The sequence below is a fragment of the Ovis aries genome, chromosome 13 (assembly GCF_016772045.2).
Source record: "Ovis aries strain OAR_USU_Benz2616 breed Rambouillet chromosome 13, ARS-UI_Ramb_v3.0, whole genome shotgun sequence".
Lineage (NCBI taxonomy): Eukaryota > Metazoa > Chordata > Mammalia > Artiodactyla > Bovidae > Ovis > Ovis aries.
The window spans coordinates 24,715,686-24,733,135 of record NC_056066.1 but is presented as its reverse complement, the minus strand read 5'-3'; the positions used below and the strand labels follow the sequence as shown (position 1 = coordinate 24,733,135).

General features: G+C 45.3%; 1 protein-coding gene across 31 annotated transcripts in view; it reads right to left on the bottom strand.

Annotated features, from left to right (window-relative positions):
• KIAA1217 (KIAA1217 ortholog) overlaps positions 1-17,450 on the bottom strand; it is an 815,860-nt gene that overhangs the window by 53,535 nt on the left and 744,875 nt on the right. For 20 of the 31 annotated variants that reach the window (XM_042230521.2, XM_042230511.1, XM_042230525.1 and 17 more), the window contains 2 exons: positions 1,030-1,134; positions 496-545 (listed from right to left, as the gene is read on the bottom strand). In XM_042230521.2, the coding sequence (XP_042086455.1) occupies positions 496-545; positions 1,030-1,134 (155 nt within the window). The remainder of the gene's footprint in view (positions 1-495; positions 546-1,029; positions 1,135-17,450) is intronic. The other 11 variants (XM_042230514.1, XM_042230515.1, XM_042230529.1 and 8 more) reach the window with 1 other exon arrangement.

Genomic DNA, 17,450 nt, shown 5'->3' with positions numbered 1-17,450 from the left:
CTTGAGCTTCCCTGGTGGCTCAGCTAGTAAAGAATCTGCCTGCAATGCAGGAGACCTGGGTTCAATCCCTGGGTTGGGAAGATCTGCTGGAGAAGGGAAAGGCTACCCACTCCAGTATTCTGGCCTGGAGAACTCCATGGACTGTATAGGCCATGGGGTGGCAAAGAGTTGGACACGACTGAGCGACTTTCACTTTCACTTTTCATACATACAATGACCTGTCCCAGATCCATTTTCTGCATTGGGTTAGTGGGTAGGCAGCCCTGTCCTAGGGTGCCCACTGTCCTTACCCAGTACCAAGCACATAAGTATTTGTTGAGTAAGAACCTCATCAATGAATAAATGAATGAGGAAGTGAATAACTGAAGACAGAAGGGAGAGGACGAATGGCTTAGTCCCAAACCCTACCTCGAATTAATCACACAGGTGACATAGGGAGAGGTTAATATGTCAAAGACAGCTCCCAGGTCTCCTGTGAGACTGAAGAACGCTTACCTGCACCATCTGTTTGGTTCTTACTGGCTGCGGTTTTCATCATTTTCTCACTGAAGGAAAGAAAAGAGAGAGTCAGCTCTGCAGTTTCCAAAATGCTTCTCTTCCCCGCTCCCATTCACTATTCCAAGCAATCAGCGGCAGCTAGTGATGGTATCAAGCAATGAAGGTATTCCCGCATCAGCACCAATATTGGCCAGAATGGAAAAGGCTTCCCAGGTGTGCAGCGGAGGCGCACTCATGACTTTTGGATGATGGAGGATGTGGAGGTGTGCAGGGGGCGGTGGCAGGCACTGCGCAGTGTCCACAAAGCCACATGCACTGGGAAGCCCATTTACCCTTCTTGGGCCAAAGTGGTACCTTCGGCCAAGAATTACTGGAAAGACAGACAGACAAACAAACCATGATTCATAGAGACGTGGGTATTTTCAGCCTTGAAATGATTACAAGAAAACGATTGGAATGAATGCATGATCTTAATCATTAAAGAGAAACAGATTGAATTAATTTTGAGTGGGTTTGCTTTCTTCTTTTTACCTAGAGGCATCTTTGCTATTACTTGTAAGGGGCCCTTTAAAAAGCGCAGACTGAACAAGGCCAGTTAAACTGGCAATCTGTTTCTCCATGGCTTGCATTCTCTCTCTGTAAAACAAGAGAATTGTTTGTTAAAGTCGTGTTGACTTTCAGACTGGTTTGTCGAGGGCAGTGATCATCTGAGGGTGATAAAAGGTTCCACCTTCACTGAGCAGGCCTCCAAAGTTCAGCCCCACCTGGCTTGGAGAAACAAATGAGCCTGCAAATCCCCGCCGAGTTTGAGATCTGATGGTCAGAGACGAGTATTAACCCAATGATCTTACTAAAAAGACCCGGAGAGACTGGCAGAGGCCTCATGGAAAACAGAAAAGCTTCTCCCTTGGAAATAATTCTCTTTGCACATCTTTGTGCTTTTGAGCCTTCCTGCCCTGCTTTTGCTATTTGTCCTCTGCACAAGAGGGGTCCCAGGCCAGTCAGGGGAGGGAGTGGGCCAGGAACACACACTTTCAAGCTGTGCTCCTTCCAAGGCTGCCAATTTTGGTGTGAATGATGGAGACCCTCATCATGGTGCCCGGAGTAGGACCTGCTGCACAGCCCAAGAGTACACAAGTAACTGTCTGTTGACAGCACAGGAAAGTGTGACTGAAATCAATGTCTTCACACTAGAGGGAAGAGAGTCCTCAAATCGATGCCATAGGAATCTGAAGGCTTTTACGGATCCAGCAGGAAAACAAGTACCCCCACCAACTTGGTTATCTCAAGACACGAATGAAAACTCTCCTCAGTTTTTAAATCATGCACAGATACTACGCCTCTCTGTTCAAGGCTCTCCAAGGCTACATATGATTCATTCGGCTTCTGAAACAGGCTCACATTTCTGTATGTCAGAGCAACAACAGTGTCACGGAACTATCACCGTTATTTCCAACACATTACAGTCACCATCACAGAGCGACCTGTGCTGAGGACAGAGTCAACACACAAGTCACGGCACAAACCCAGCTCTTCTTGCTCAGTAGTTCAAGAGAGTAGAAGAACTAGAACAGTGTGGACGCCTGGACTGCCATCGTCCCCTCACCAGCACGTGTCAAGCCCCAGCCCGGGGCAGAGACGCGACCCCTACTCTTCTCTAGGGGTGGGGGGCATCTCAGTCCCATGGGCCTCTTGGAGTGTGAGCAATGGTGAAGATTCCTGGGTGACAAACAGCACATTCAGACACTGTGGCTTTTAAATACAAGCCAACCACTTTATCTGGTACCCAGTGGAAAAGGCCATGGTAGTCTGTTCTTTCACTTGAACAAAACTGGTTATGTTGGACTTCACAAGAGATGCTACATCTGTATCTTGAACTTCAAGGCAAGTAAGAGGATTTTCAAGAGTAATTTTGCTCATTCACAGTTTTCTGGCTTTGTACTTTGCCTTTGGAATATAACCCTCAGTGATGTAGCAAACACTGAGATTCATTTCACAGTTATAAGCTTCTGACTTCAGAATTTCACGCATTTTTCTTTAGTTTACAATGAATGGTTTTGTCACAATATTGAGTTTCTAGGATGTAAGTCATGCAGTCTGGAGGATTAATGGTTGTCAACCCGCCACGGGGTGGGACCGGGTGGGGGGGAATTATTAGTAGTAGGATCTCTCTCAAGCAGTGAGCAGAGATATGCATCTACCTGGAGTGACGTTCCAAGTGTTTTAAACCTCTGAGCTGTTGAGCATTTTCAGTCATATGTATGTTCTCAGCGTCCTGTCTGCCATAAAGCCGTGCATGGGGCAAAGAGAAAAATTAGTAAGAAATCCCACTCAAGAAGGCAGGTTAGGGACTTCCCTCGTGGTCCAGTGGTTAGGAATCCACCTTGCAGATGCAAGGGATGCAGGTCTGATCTCTGGTTGGGGAGCTAAGATCCCACCTCCTATGGAGCAACTAAGCCCACGCGCCACAACTAGGGAGTCCACGGGCTGTGACGGAAGATCTGCGCAGTGGCGATCCCGCGTGCGGCAACTACGACCCCGACACAGTCAAATAAACAGTTAATAAATATAAAAAGAAAAAGAAAGAAAACAGATTAATAAATACCCATTGGAGATCCGAAGTTTATCAGACCCCAAGTTGCAAGGTGCCTCAGGACTGATGGGGCGGTGGCTGGTCTCCACATGTCGGGCACACGCACATGCGTTCTGGGTGGACATTGCTCAGAGTCCCCAGTCTTCCCATGGTAATGCGGGAAGCCAAACTCGTGATGCCTAGAGCAGGGGTGCTCTCAGAACTACCTTGAGAGGCACTAGTTTACCCCTCTTATTCAATCCTAGGCAAATACAAAGGGTTTCTTTTCAAGTGGGAAAGCAGGGACTTCCGTGGTGGTCCAGAGGCTAAGACTCTGTGTTCCCAACACAGGGGGCCCAAGTTCAATCCCTGGTCTGGGAACTAGATCCCATATGCTAAGAGCCAGATGGGAACTAGATCACATATGCCAGAACTCAGAGGGTCAGCACGCTGCACCTGCCTCAACTAAGACGCAATACAGCCAAGTAAGTAAATATATATCTTTACAAAGTGGCAGGACATTCTTTTGGTTAGGAAGAAGCTTAATGGATTCTTTGAAGCTGCAGTGTGGGATACAAAGGCATGGTGACAAGCTAACTGCCCCCAGGAGACAATAATATCAGGAGATGTTAGCAGTAGTAAGTCCACAGCTACAGAGAATGAGCAGGAGTCCCCGGGGGAGAGAAAGGGCAGATGGAGCCCAGCGCTGGCCTAGGCACAGCGCTGATTAGGGCTACCTCAGTGTTCTCTCTGGTCCCTCTTTGGTCACCAACTATCATGACCTGTCTAACAAAGCACCAGAATCCATCCAGATTCAGCAGATTCATCCCCAGGGTGAGAACTGCAGGATGGTACAGCACACGTGGGTCCTCTCAGAGAGGCACCCACAGGGCTTCCCACATGCCTCTGGCATCCTCCTTGGCTCAGCTGGTACTTGGCCTCTCACCGTTCTTACCCCAGACAATGCTCTTAGGATGAAGAGAAAGAAAACCCCCGAACGGCACCCCACTCTCCTGACTTCTAGGAATGACGTGGACGTAGCCTGCAGAACTGCCTGGGATGAGGGTCTAGATGTTTTGGAGCAAAAATTCCTGCATTCAGTCCAGATATGCACATGCTTGTCCTTCTGTTTGCATCTGTGAGGACAGGACTGGAAGCTCCTTGGGTGGCCTCCTCCAGGCTATGTCACCAGTGGGGTCACCAGGAAGGAAATAAGATCCATCAGAACGTGGAGAGCTCAGTACTCTTGAGCTTGACGGCCGAGGAGGGAGCGATTCTCTCCCCATGCCCAGCAGACAGTGCGTGCCCCGGGCGCTGCGCAGACTGCTCGTGCGTGTTCCACTTTCTCGGCCAAAACCACTTTACAAAAATACAATTCTTTTGACACATGGTAATGAGAAAACTTTTCCCCTCCTGTTTAATCATCAAAGTGTTTCTGGTTTCAGGATTCATTTGAAGGAGATTATCTGATTTATAAATTCATAAATAAGATTGTCTTTCCATTTCATGGCTGGTAATCTGGAAACAATTTTATGGTTTAACTAAATTACAGCAACTGGAAACTTCGGCAGCCTTCTCCCATGATGAAATGTTATGGAGTATGTTTTAAATGTGAAAGGGGGAAGAAAGAGAAATGCAGTGGAAGAAGAGAAATTGAAACAACCCTGTCATTTCACTGCAGTGGCAATTTTGTACGATGATCATCAGAATATTAAAGATGCTCAAGCTAATTCTTGCCAATATTGCTGGTTTAAGGTATTCCAGGGTGGGTATAATTACTGTTGAAAAGACGGCTTAAAAGTGATTTCATAGACCACTTTATTTCATTCCATAAACCATATTTATGTGATTAGTATGTACGGTTAACTAGTCATTTAGTGTTATAAGTCAGCCTGGCTCAATGAATCTTCTCGGGGCCCAAGCATAATATTAATAAAAAATTCAAATCCAATCCAGAGAAAGTGCTGACCTCAGTATTAAATTCCTGCTGCTACAACCAGCTTTTTCTGCAAGTCCCCTGTCTGTCTGTGAAGATGGAGCAAAACCCAGACTGCTCGTGGTCTGCTCTCTGTCTGCAGAGTCTAGAAAAGGGGGTAATGAGCATATCCATTCATACAAGTTTTTGATTCAGCGTTTTGTGACTGGGGACTTGTCTTTGGACTGACCGAGGCCTCATGAAGCCTGAATTAAGTCTTTATCATTGTGCATCTAAGTAAGTGAATGGCTATTAAAAACCCAGGAGTATGACACTGGTAATTCCCCTATAATGAATCCTTAAGAATATGTTTTTAAATATCCAAAAGAAGTGTTGGGAGCTGGCTGATAACAGCCTACCGAGCTAATGTGACTGAACTCCCAGTCCTCATTCACCTGGGCAACCGGCTACTAACCTTGGAACCTGATGGTACAGGATACTCAGTATCAACTGTAGTAACCAGGGCTGGCTTTTCTGAGAGTACTAACTAGGTGGTTCTCTGTTCACTTCTAGTTCTAATATTTTATGATTTTTTTTTTCTGGTTCCTGCTCATTCCTTGTTATCTCTCTCCCCTCAGAAAGTTATAAATGGTCAGTGAGTCACCAACAAACATTTCTGGGCACTTAATACGTGCTAGGTGCCATGTGAGCCACCACACACCCAGCAGTGAATCAGGTATTATCATCCTTAAGCAATACCTTCCTCTTACAAAGTCCATTTTTTTTCTTGGGAGCAATCGAAGTGACCTAAAACCCTTTCATCTTGGCAGTGCCAACAGCGTTTTCCAGAACCGAAGAGTGAACAGGTTTAAAGCAAGGCTGTGCCCTTGTTTGTTCATGCCCTGATGCTTTGGCATGAGAGGAAAAAATACCAGAGTTATTAAAGACACTGTTTTTAGATGAGTTCACCAGAGCCCTGGAATTCAAATGATCTGAATTTGTGGTAAAGCTTTAAATAAAGGACTCTGAGCCATGAACTCAGTTCTTCTGCCCAATGTGAACCTTTTGGTGAAAGGGCCGGTAACTGAAGACATACTTCCAAAAACGCCCAGCAAATTTGACTTCTCATGGAAACACCTAGATTTATGGAGGATATTGGTGGAGTTGGTGATATCTGAGTGGGGCTACCATGGCAAGTACCTGTAAGTATCTTTGAGGTCTTGGTACTGTCTGGGCGCCACTCCACGCTCCTTAGGAATACTGACCACGTCGTGCACCTTTGTTCGCATCCTCAGTCCTTAGAGGAGGAGGACTGGGCATGCAGAGGGTCACGAAGAGGTGCTGTCTACAACCCTGGCACTGAAGGCTGCTCTCTCTCCCTTGCCCTAAAGGAGACTAGGGCTCTTCTGCTTTCCCTTTATCACTGCAGTCCAGCATCTGTCCAAACCCTCCACACCTCCCCCCCGCTTCTGCGTTCTGCATTATTCATCCTTCAGTTCCCTACCAGCACTCAGGACATTCCCTCACATCCTCGTATGACTTCAGCGCAGAAAGCTGGCCTCCCATCTGCCACCCCCCAGACCATCACCTTATGTAGCTTCAGTATCCACACTGATAACCCTTTCAGCAAGTTGGCACCACAGATCCTCAAACTCTTCTTCAGACATCCCCTGACCTTAAAATCCTTACTCAGTATGACTTTACATTCTGGATTTGAAAACTCCAAAATCGTCTTTAAAAACAGCAATCTTTGGGGAATTCCCTGGTGGTCCAGTGGCTAAGACTCTGAGCTTCCAATGCAGGGGGCCTGGGTTCAATCCCTGCTTGGGGAACTAGATTCCACATGTAACGACTAGCAGATTCTGCATGCTGCCACTGAAACATCCCACACGCCACAATGAAGATGGGAGATTCTGTTGCCACGACTAAGACTGGCACAGCCCCACCCCTCCACACACAAAGAACAACAAACTCTGGTTGTCTTCTGTTCTCTTGGTAACACAGACCAGCTCTGTGCCTGCATGCTGGCCTTTCCTCCTCCATCCCCTGCCATCAGTACTGTCTGGAAGTTCCTTTCAATTTTCCTGCTGTTTACCCGGCGGACTCCTCTCATACTCTCCGCTGTCCTGACCTCTATCTCAGCCTCGCTGTCTCTCCGCGGGGATGACTTTGCTCCTGACTGACTGAGGAGCGGAAGAGAGGAGACGAAATGGACCAGCGTGGGGCAGTGAGGTTGAGGGCAACAGCTGCTGGAGCATCAAGGCATCTTTGGATACAGATCTGCGAGCATCCTCTGGCGTCCAGTGTGGAGTGTGACCAACGACATCAATAAGACTCCAAGACTTTCAGCCCAAGTACTGGATGAAAGAAGTGGTCATACCCAAGATGCAAAGACAGGAGTCCAGAGTCAGGAAAAGCCCTAGCAAGTTCCAAGGCAGGAAGCCAGTGAACGAGTTCATGGCAGGGGACGTAAGAGGCTGAATGAACTCGGCACACAGAAACAGGGCCTGCCTTCCCTCAAGGGGCTTGCACCCCTTACTAAAAAGAGGCACCCCTTCGCTTACCCTCTTAACCCAACAAGAACCGCATCCCGCCAGACACAAAATTCTAGACTCACACACTTTTCTAGATGGAGGGAACTTACTTTAGACCCCCACAGTTTTCTTTCCATTGTGGTTTGGTGATCTCGACCGAAGCAAAGGAAAAAAAGAAGGGGAAAAAAAAAAAAAAAGGTGTGACGGGCCCGGAGGCCGTGCAAAGCTCAGACACACCCAGGCCTGTGTGTGGCAGGATCACCCATTGGGAGAGGGCTCTGCCCAGCACAGCACTGCACCTGGAAACGCTCCAGGTCGCCTCTAATCTATTTCACAACTTCCTTTCTGGGCGGGCCGCTCTGGCTGAGACCAGAGCACAGTCCCAGGCCAGCTCGTGAACACCCCGTCCCCAAATGGCCCGCACAGTGATGTTCCTCTGTGCGAAGCGGCTATGGCTTCACCGCGTTGTGTCACAAGGTCTTGTGTTTCTTTGAAAACCTTTTTATGCTCTACTGGAATACAGCTGATCAACAATGTTGCTGTGATAGTTTTCAAGTGGGCAGCAGAGGGACTCAGCCATACATATACAGGCAGCCATTCTCCCCCAAACTCCCCTACCTAGCCTGCCACATACACAAGGTCTCTTTTTTATGGAGAACTTTGCAGTTCACAAGGTGCTTCTATACCCGTTTTTATTTCAACAGGACCCGGAGGAGGTTCTGTTGCCATCTGGATGCCGACTAGAACCCTAGTCGCCATCCCCTGGTTACAAGGACACTGAGGCTTCCTGCTCGACAAGGACCCAGGGCAAGATGTAAGAAAACACAGCTGGTCTCCTGCCCCCCACCCCGCCTCCAGGGCTCCGCGCTAGGCTCTGGGCCGCCGCCTCCCGTGACTCACCCGCTGTCTGGGGTGAGGCTCCACTTCCCGAGTGAGAGCCCTTGCTCCCTAGGGCAGGCCTCTACCCTGCATGAAATCACCTGCTTTGCATTTTCTTTCTCTTACCTGAGGGCAATTTTTAATATTTCTGCTCTGGAAGTGACATTTTTTTTTTTTTTTTCGGTACAGGTACAAACCAGAATGAATAGCTGTTTGTTCCTATTCTGGCTGCCTGATCACAGGCCTGTATTTGACCTTCCAATGAGTGTCAGAGGCTATAGGGTGAATATGGTCACCTGTGAATAGTGTCAGAGGCTATATGGTCTTTTGAGTGACCCTAAGGGGGCTATGGAAGGAAGCTCCCCACTTCCACCTGCTTTAAAAAAATATTTTTTTTATTGTATATTTGCTTTACAATGTTGTGTTAGTTCTTATGTACAGCAAAATGAATCAGATATATATATATCTCCCCTCTCTTTTTTGGATTTTCTTCCCATTTAGTCACCACAGACCACTGAGTAGAGGTCCCTGTGCTGTACGGAAGGTTCTCATTTGTTAGCTATCTTATAGAGAGTATCAATAGGGTATATATGTCAATCCCAGTCTCCCAGTTCATCCTGATCCCCTCCTTTCCCCATTGGTGTCCATACATTTGTTCTCTACGTCTCTATTTCTGCTTTGTAAATAAGATCATCTGTACTGATTTTTTTAGATTCTACATATTATACGATGTTTTTCTTTCTGACTTACTTCACTCTGTATGACAATCTCTAGGTCCATCCACATCTCTGCAAATGGCCCAGCGTCATTCCTTTTCATGGCTGAGTAACACTGCATTGTACATACGCACCACGTCTTCTTCCCCCTTCCTCTGTTGGCCACTGAGGTTGCGCCTATGGTGTGGCTATTGTGAACAGTGCTGCAGTGAACACTGGGGTGCGTGTGTCTTTCTGTACTTGCTTTTGATCTGCAAAATCTCAAGGTGGACTCCAAAGAAATAGGATAATGATTCTTAGGGAAAAGCAGGAAAGCATTTCCTGGTCTTGGCCTCTCTCGGGTTTCTCTCTCTCTTTTCTTAGATCCCTGTGCTTGTTGGAAAAGTCAGGACACCCGGCCTTCATGACAAAGACCAAGAAACCCCGAGCTGCATGAGAGTGAAAACGGCATTTGACCCAAGAAGCAGCCATCATTGGTCCTTTGAGAAATGTCCTGTTTCTCCTTCTGAAAGTCTGCAAAAAGAGATTATTTCCTTTCACCCTACACTGTTAGTGGCAGTGTCAATTGGTGTAACCAGTTTGGAACAGTACAGAGGTTCCTTTGAAAACTAAGTATAGAGTTGTTATATGATCCAGCAATCCCACTCCCTGAGCATATATCCAGAAGAGACAACAACTCTAATTTGAAAAGATACATGCACCCCAATGTTCCGAACAGCACTACGCACAATAGCCAAGGCACAGCAGCAACCTAAATGTCTGTCAACAATGAATGGATAAAGAAGACACGGCACATATACAGTATAACAGAGTATTACTCGGCCATAAAAAAGAATGAGATCCTGCCTTTTGCAGCAACATGGACAGACCTAGAGATGATCATACTAAGTGAAGTAGGACAGAGAAAGACATGCCATATGATATCACTTGTACATGGAATCCAAAACACAACACAGGGGCTTCCCGGGTGGGCCAGTGGCTGAGACTCCATGCTCCCAACGCAGGGGGCCCGGGTTTGATCCCTGGTCAGGGAACCAGATCCCACATGCCGCCACTGAGAGTTCACATTCAGTGACTAAAAATCTCACAAGCTACACAGAAAGATCCTGTACACTGCAGTAAAGAGCCGATGTGTTGCAGCTAAGACCCAGTGCAGCTAAATAAATAATTGGTAAAATATGACACAAACAAACTTATCTACAAAGCAGAAAGGAACTCACAGACGTAGAGAACAGACCACTTATGGCTGCCAAAGAAAAGCAGGGCTGGGGGAGGGATGGATAGGGGAGTCTGGGATTAGCAGGTGCAAACTATTATAAATAGGATGGTTAAACAACAGGGTCTTGCTGTATAGCCCAGGGAACTGTGTTCAATGCCCTGTGATAAGCTATATGGAAAAGAATATGAATCACTTTGCTGCAGAGCAGAAATCAACATAACATTGTAAATAACTCTACTTCAATAAATTCTTAATGGTTTTTAAAAAAGACTGGGTCCCTTCAGCTCCAGAGACAGAGAGAGAGGAGGTGTTTAGTGGCAATACACATTGACCCTATAAGAGTCAACGCAGACTTTTTAAGACCCACAATTTTTGGAAGTTCAAAATAACGCTTGCTGCTGCTGCTAAGCCACTTCAGTCGTGTCCGACTCTGTTTGACCCCAGAGACGGCAGCCCACCAGGCTCCCCCATCCCTGGGATTCTCCAGGCAAGAACGCTGGAGTCAGTTGCCATTTCCTTCTCCAATGCATGAAAGTGAAAAGTGAAAGTGAAGTCGCTTAGTTGTGTCAGACTCTCAGCGACCCCATGGACTGCAGCCCACCAGGCTCCCCCGTCCATGGGATTTTCCAGGCAGGAGTACTGGAGTGGGGTGCCATTGCCTTCTCCGAATTAATGCTTAGACCTACCTGGCTATAATTCTGAATCATTTCATTTATGAACAATAAAGTCCCCAATTCAAATAAAGACAAGTGTCATCTCTGCGAACTCCACCAGACAGCAGCACAACTACTCCTAAGGAAGGCTGGATGGTTGGGACATCATGGCGGCCCCGGATTGATTACCCAGCCACTGAGCCATCAGGCTACTCAGAAAGGCTGGGGTGCAGCCACACTGACCTGCACGGAGTTTTAATCTTGCCAGGCTGAACCTAAACATGTTCACCTAAACATGACTTCCTCTTCTCTTGGAAGAAAGAGGTTTTAGTCGGCAAGGAAAGGGGCTTAACTGAGTCTCACAGAGTTTAGGTTGTTCTTAATTTCTGGTTTCAGACCTAAGGCATCTGACTGACAGCATCTCATGAATATTCAAGGAAGATACAGGGGTACGTTTCAATGACATTTAATGAGTGGCAGGTGACGGCTTTCCCTTTTGAGAAACTGGTTTGTGAGAGCTTTTCGACAGTCCTTCCACTGGTATTTTTGATACAGTATCCCCGGGGTAACAGTAGGGCTGTCTTCAGACATTTGTCAGTTGGTTGAATATCATGTTTACCAGACAGCTCTTGACTGAACTCAGCTGTCTAAGGGATGACTAGCAAATATTACTTATCCATAAAGTTATACTCCTGTGAATGAAGTCATAATTCAATTTCTCAGCACCTCTGTAATCTGAAACTGGCAAGACATCGAATCCAGATGTCATTTTTCTTGGTAGCATAATGGGAGAGATACAGCAAATTCTGGACACAGATCAATCTGTCTTTCCAAATGGTATCTTTTCATTCCATTATGTAAATTCCTTAAATGCGCACCCATCTCAGTCGGTATTCTCATGAAAGAATCCAGCCCAGCCTAAGTTCAGGGAAGTGCTCCCGTTTCTGCATTCATAGCAATTACTCTCTGTATCACTTCTTTGGAATTAATTACGTACAAGCCGTCCCCAAATTATGGCAGGCTTGTAATTGAAAAGTTTTCTTCTACTTTCATTGTTTAGAACTTGGAATAAACGGTGGTTGAATCTCCAGCTGGCCCATGCAAGCCTCTTTAACCTACAGTGTATTATTAGTCCTTTCATTGTTCCTCATTGTTTTCAAGGAAAACGTGTCCTGACTTTCCAGCTGAACTTGGAGATGCTGGGAGCGAATCTCTCTCTGCAGCTCCAGCCTCAAGGAAAGACACTTCCCCCTGAGTGACTTGCACATCCTCCTCTCTTTTCTGTGCTTCACTGGGAGACCCTGCCTTTCTTAGGATGACAAAAAGATCAGCCCTGAGCATCACCTATGAATGCAATCCTACTGTTGCAGTTGATCTTAAAAACCAGTTATTTAACGCGCACTGGGGACTCCAAAGCTTCCTGCACTGAACTGTGGCATAGCTTACACGCTTATAATATGCTTTTAATGTTTTATGACTATCTTCCCAGTTTGTATTCCTTGCAGGTGGGGACATATCTAAGTTTCTGCAAAGCATGCAGTCCCCAGCTAAGTACATAAAGTGAAGCTCAATAAACATTTATTGATCCCTAATTAGAGCTACACGGGAAAGCAATTCAGACAACAGCTGAATCGGTCAGGCACCATTAGGCATCAAAACAGGCATCTGATAACCTAATAACTTCAGCTCTACCTGGTTAGGTGTCCGTATCATCAGTCATACCGCTCGGGTGCAGTTGGAAAAAGATGCTGTCATCCTGGCTTGTCTCTTAGCTCCTGGACTCAAGTCAATGTGCAACCCCCATTACTCTCCAGAGAGGGACTTAAAAGTGGCTTTGGTACTCTGAACATTCTCATTTTGATGTTTAATCCCAGCTAATTCCATTCTTTGTGCATGCTTATGTTCATTGTCTCCTGTACTCCCTACCTGCTTTAAGTTTTTCCTGGTATTCTATTTAACAATTGTTTCCCTGCTTCCTCTGGTATAGTCTTTCGTCCTCGCCATCTTGCCTGTATATTAATCTTGGGCTTAGTAGCATTAGTAGAGTACTTTGCTCAAACCAGGAACTCTCCAGCACTTACTCTATGCCAGGGAGGGCACAGGCACTTAATTGTAATGAACTGTTCCATTGTATGAGGTAGGTGCTATGATTATCTTCATTTTACAGATGAGCAAATTGAGGCAGAGCAAGACTCAGTGATCTGTCCAACTTCCAACTGCTAGCAAGTGTCAGAACAGGGACTCGAACTCAGGTTACCTAGCTTTGGAGATCACATTCGTAAACATGACGATACTGCCTCTCAGTAAACGGTTGATCACAGGTTGACTGAATCAAGGTGACAACAGCAAGTTCTAACAATAATGAAGCTGCTTTACCAAGAGGTAAGGGTAGAACTGAAGTAATACTTGGCAAGATCCATGGTTTGGATTTGACAGCTTCTGGAGACATCTTTGGTTTTCCTGACTGGGCAGCATGTCAGGGGACTCTGATACTGCCGGGCAGTGGGCGGGATGGGGGAAGGCTGGAGCTGCTGATAAACATTTCAGAATGCACAGGTCAGGCCCAAAATATCAAGTGTGCAGACGTGAAGAAACCCTGCTCTGGGAAGATCCCAAGTCTAATTATTGGGTTGACCATAAAGTTCAGGTTTTTCCATAAGATAACGAACTTTTTGGCCAACCCGATACTCAGGAGACAACTGACGTGGCTTCTCTCTGACTATACATTCAAAAGGAAAAAAAAAAAATCATTCTTTTTTCCATCGTTCATCCCTCTAGCAGGATACACAGTTTAGGAAGTCTCCAAAGGTCTGCTAGACACTGGACATTTTAAAATGACACAGATCTGAATTTAGACTTCGACTCAAGTCAGCTGGTAAACCAAGGATGTGTCCTATCCCTCAATGCTACCGACACGGTGGTAGCTGGGCTGGCATACACACACTACTGCTGCTATGTATGAATGGGTACCTGACGAGAACCTACTGGGCAGCACGGGGAGCTCTGCCGAGTGCTCCACAGTGACCCGAGTGGGAGGGAAACCCAAGGAAGAGGGGATGTGTGTGCACCTGTGGTTGCTGCACTCTGCTGTAAGCAGGAACTAACACAACACTGTAAAGCAGCTAGACTCCAGCAAAAAAAAAAGAAGAAGATATCCAATGCTCACAAAATGGAAAGTAAGGCAAAATGATTAAGAACAGACACAAGCTACCAGTTAGGCTGCAGGCCTCCTCCTGTACATAGACATTTTCTTTCCTTTTCTTTCTAAGGCAGGAAATCTGCGAAGCTTTAGAAATCACCGTGGATTTCTTGTAGCTTTTCTCCACATACAGATGCCCGGACAGGCAAAAATTTGCTCCCAAGTGCATTCTTAACTAGTTTTATTGAATTTAGCTATTGTCAGTGCAGAATAAGTGTTAAAAATATGATCTCAGTTCAAGTTTACCATGTCTTGAAAAACATTATATTAGCAGGAATCTGTCACACATTTGGAAGGAGAGCTATTAGTCACTTTGCAATGAGCACCCCTGAATTTTGAGTGTGATTTTGATATATTTCACATTATATGAGCCAAACTATAAATAGAAAATAGCAAAACATAAATGTCTTAGAGTTTTACAATTCTTAAGGGCTGTTTTATGTGCCACGGGTAGGGATAATGATGCTGTTTAATGAAGTAATTTTATAACCTTGGGAAGACAGCCTCACGCCTCCTGTTATCTGTCACACGCCATCTCCCTGGCACTGGGCCTCACAGTCACATGGATCCACTGTCTTCTTGGAGTCCTTGATGATGGGAGATCATCTGGGTAAAACCACCTTATCACTCAAGGTCATTTTCTTTCCAGAAGCTCAGACTTGAGAATTAGAGTCAGCCCTCCATATTCACAGGTTTTGCTTCCTCAGATTCAACCAACTGCAGACTGAATTTTGCAGACTGGTTGAATCTGCAGATATGGAACCATGGATGTGCAGGGCCGAATGAACTACAAATAAGAAACCTGTAGATCTGGGTACCCACGGGCTCCCAGAAACAACCCCCATGGATGACTGTACTATCATCAAGGTCAAAGCAGTTGTAATCCACTCTTTCACCCTGAAGTCCATGGCCATCCCAGGAAGAGGATGCTACCTCAAATACGCTCTACACTATGTTTTCCAGATCTGTTATATATAATTTGTCATCACTAGATGCTTTGTGGAAGCATCTTTATAAGAAAAGAGATGCCAAATTCATTAAATCAAGGCACATGGACTAAGTACAAGATCAAGGTGAAATTACTTTGTCTTTAATACATTTTCAAGTCAGAGCTGTTAGCAAATCGTGTTTAAAAAAGTTACTGTTGGAAGTTTCCTAAGTACAGATGAAAAAGAATAATTTTCTGATTTTGAACATCCTGCAGTTATTGGGCTATTTCATAAATGTGGTCTTCGGAAAAGCATCTCAATCCAGCGGTGTCCCGAAGAAAGCCTCTCTACAGATTTCTCACTCTCCCTCCTGTGTTTCTGCAGCTGTCAATCTTAGATATAAAATTTCACTTGAGAGTTTCATGCAAGAAATCCTCAGATTTATTTGCTTTTTAGTAATATGAAGTTGCAACAGAAATTGGTTTGGCACTTAATAAGACCCTAACTCTAAAAGGTAGACTCTTAGGGGCTGATGTTTCTTTACCAAATACTGGCACAGATTAAATGTATCTAAAATAGCACCACAGTATAGGTGTGGCAGTGGACTATAATCTTGTGCTTTGGTAACTGTTTCTGGCATTCTTAAAATTTTCTTTGACATGGTGCTCACATTTATTTTGTCAAAATAAAATCTACCAAGAATGTTCTCTTTCTTCCCCTGTTGCTTCATAATTGTGCTAATATACTAGCTGGGGCAGTTATATTTTAAATGACATGTATATATTTAGCAGCATAATTACGCAAATTTTACCATGTTGATGATTGTAAACATCCTTTCAGAGCAGCTACTTAGCATTTTGTCCTGGTTGAAATGCTTAGAATTCACTCCCGAATTCACTTCTCTATTGGGTGAAGGTGGGGCATACAGTTCTTCACCTACCAGGCAGACTACCACCTAGTGGTAAAAGGTATGGATTCTTTAATGCACCTGGACATTCTATGCCACTTACTGGCTTTGTGACCTTGGGCAAGTTTCTTAACCTCTCTGAGCTCAGTTTCCGCATCTGTAAGATAGGGATGGCAATGGTACGGACCTTGCTGGGTCATCATGATGATTACATCATATGACATATGGAAACTACTTAACCTCGCATTTGGCCAATACATGATAGCTACCATCAGTGTTATTATATTATCCCCCAGCAGTACTGCATTTCAGCTTAGTCATTAAGCTTTCCAGAAGAGTTTAGAACTGCAGTTGAAGAAGAGACCTGTCTAGTTAATGGGGTGGTGGGTGGGAGTGCTAACAGCAAATGTCCAGACTCAATTCTTTTTTACCAAGCAAATCATTCTTTACATACTTTTTGTCATGTGCCTGGGTTGAGTTAGTGGGGATGTTTAGGTGTTTCAGTAATAGCAACTCTAAATGTACAGAGAGGAGTGTGCGTGTGTGTCTAGGGCTGCAGGAGAAGGGAGTCTAGCCTACCCACATATATACAAGCACGCCAACCCTCCAGCTCCGCCCACTGGAGATAAGCTGATTAACAGGTGAGGAATCACGTAGGCAAAATGGGAGATAAAATTCCTCCTCTGCTATTTCACACTTACAAGAATGGAAAAAATTGAAAAATGTAAAACTGTATTCTAAAACGACAACTATATGTTAGAATATGGAAATGACAGCAACATATATTTTAAGTGAACATTAATCTTATTTTAGAAAAATAATCAAATTTTCTAATACTTGTTATTCTAGAAAACTGCTAATTTGGATTTTCTAAAAGTAGCTGCTAACATATATGTAAGACAGAATAGCATTTTCTGAGCTTCAGTGAAAAAAAACCTCTGAGGAAACAAAGGACCTGAAAATATATTGATGCGTGTGTGTGCTAACTCGCTTCAGTCATGTCCAACTCTTTGTGACCCTATGGGCTGGAGCTTGCCAGGCTCCTCTGTCCTTGGGATTCTCAGGCAAGAATACTGGAGTGGTTGCCATGCCCTCCTCCATGGGATCTTCCCAGCCCAGGGACTGAACCCAAGTCTCTTATGTCTCCTGCGTTGGGAGGCAGGTTCCTTAGCACTAGTGCCACCTGGGAGGCCCTGCACTGATGCTACTCAAGGCTAAAATTCACGACTGATCACGGGGCAGCAGAGAGGCGATTCCACATAGCGGAGGGACCTTCATTTTGGTCCCACTCATAACCCAATCCTGGGAACTGGGTTCACTGATGCCAGTTATATACACGTGGTAACTGCATGCATGACAATGAACCAGGTGCTGAGCGGGAAGCCAGACGCCATCACTGACCAAAGTGTGCCTGGAAATCAGCAGAGTG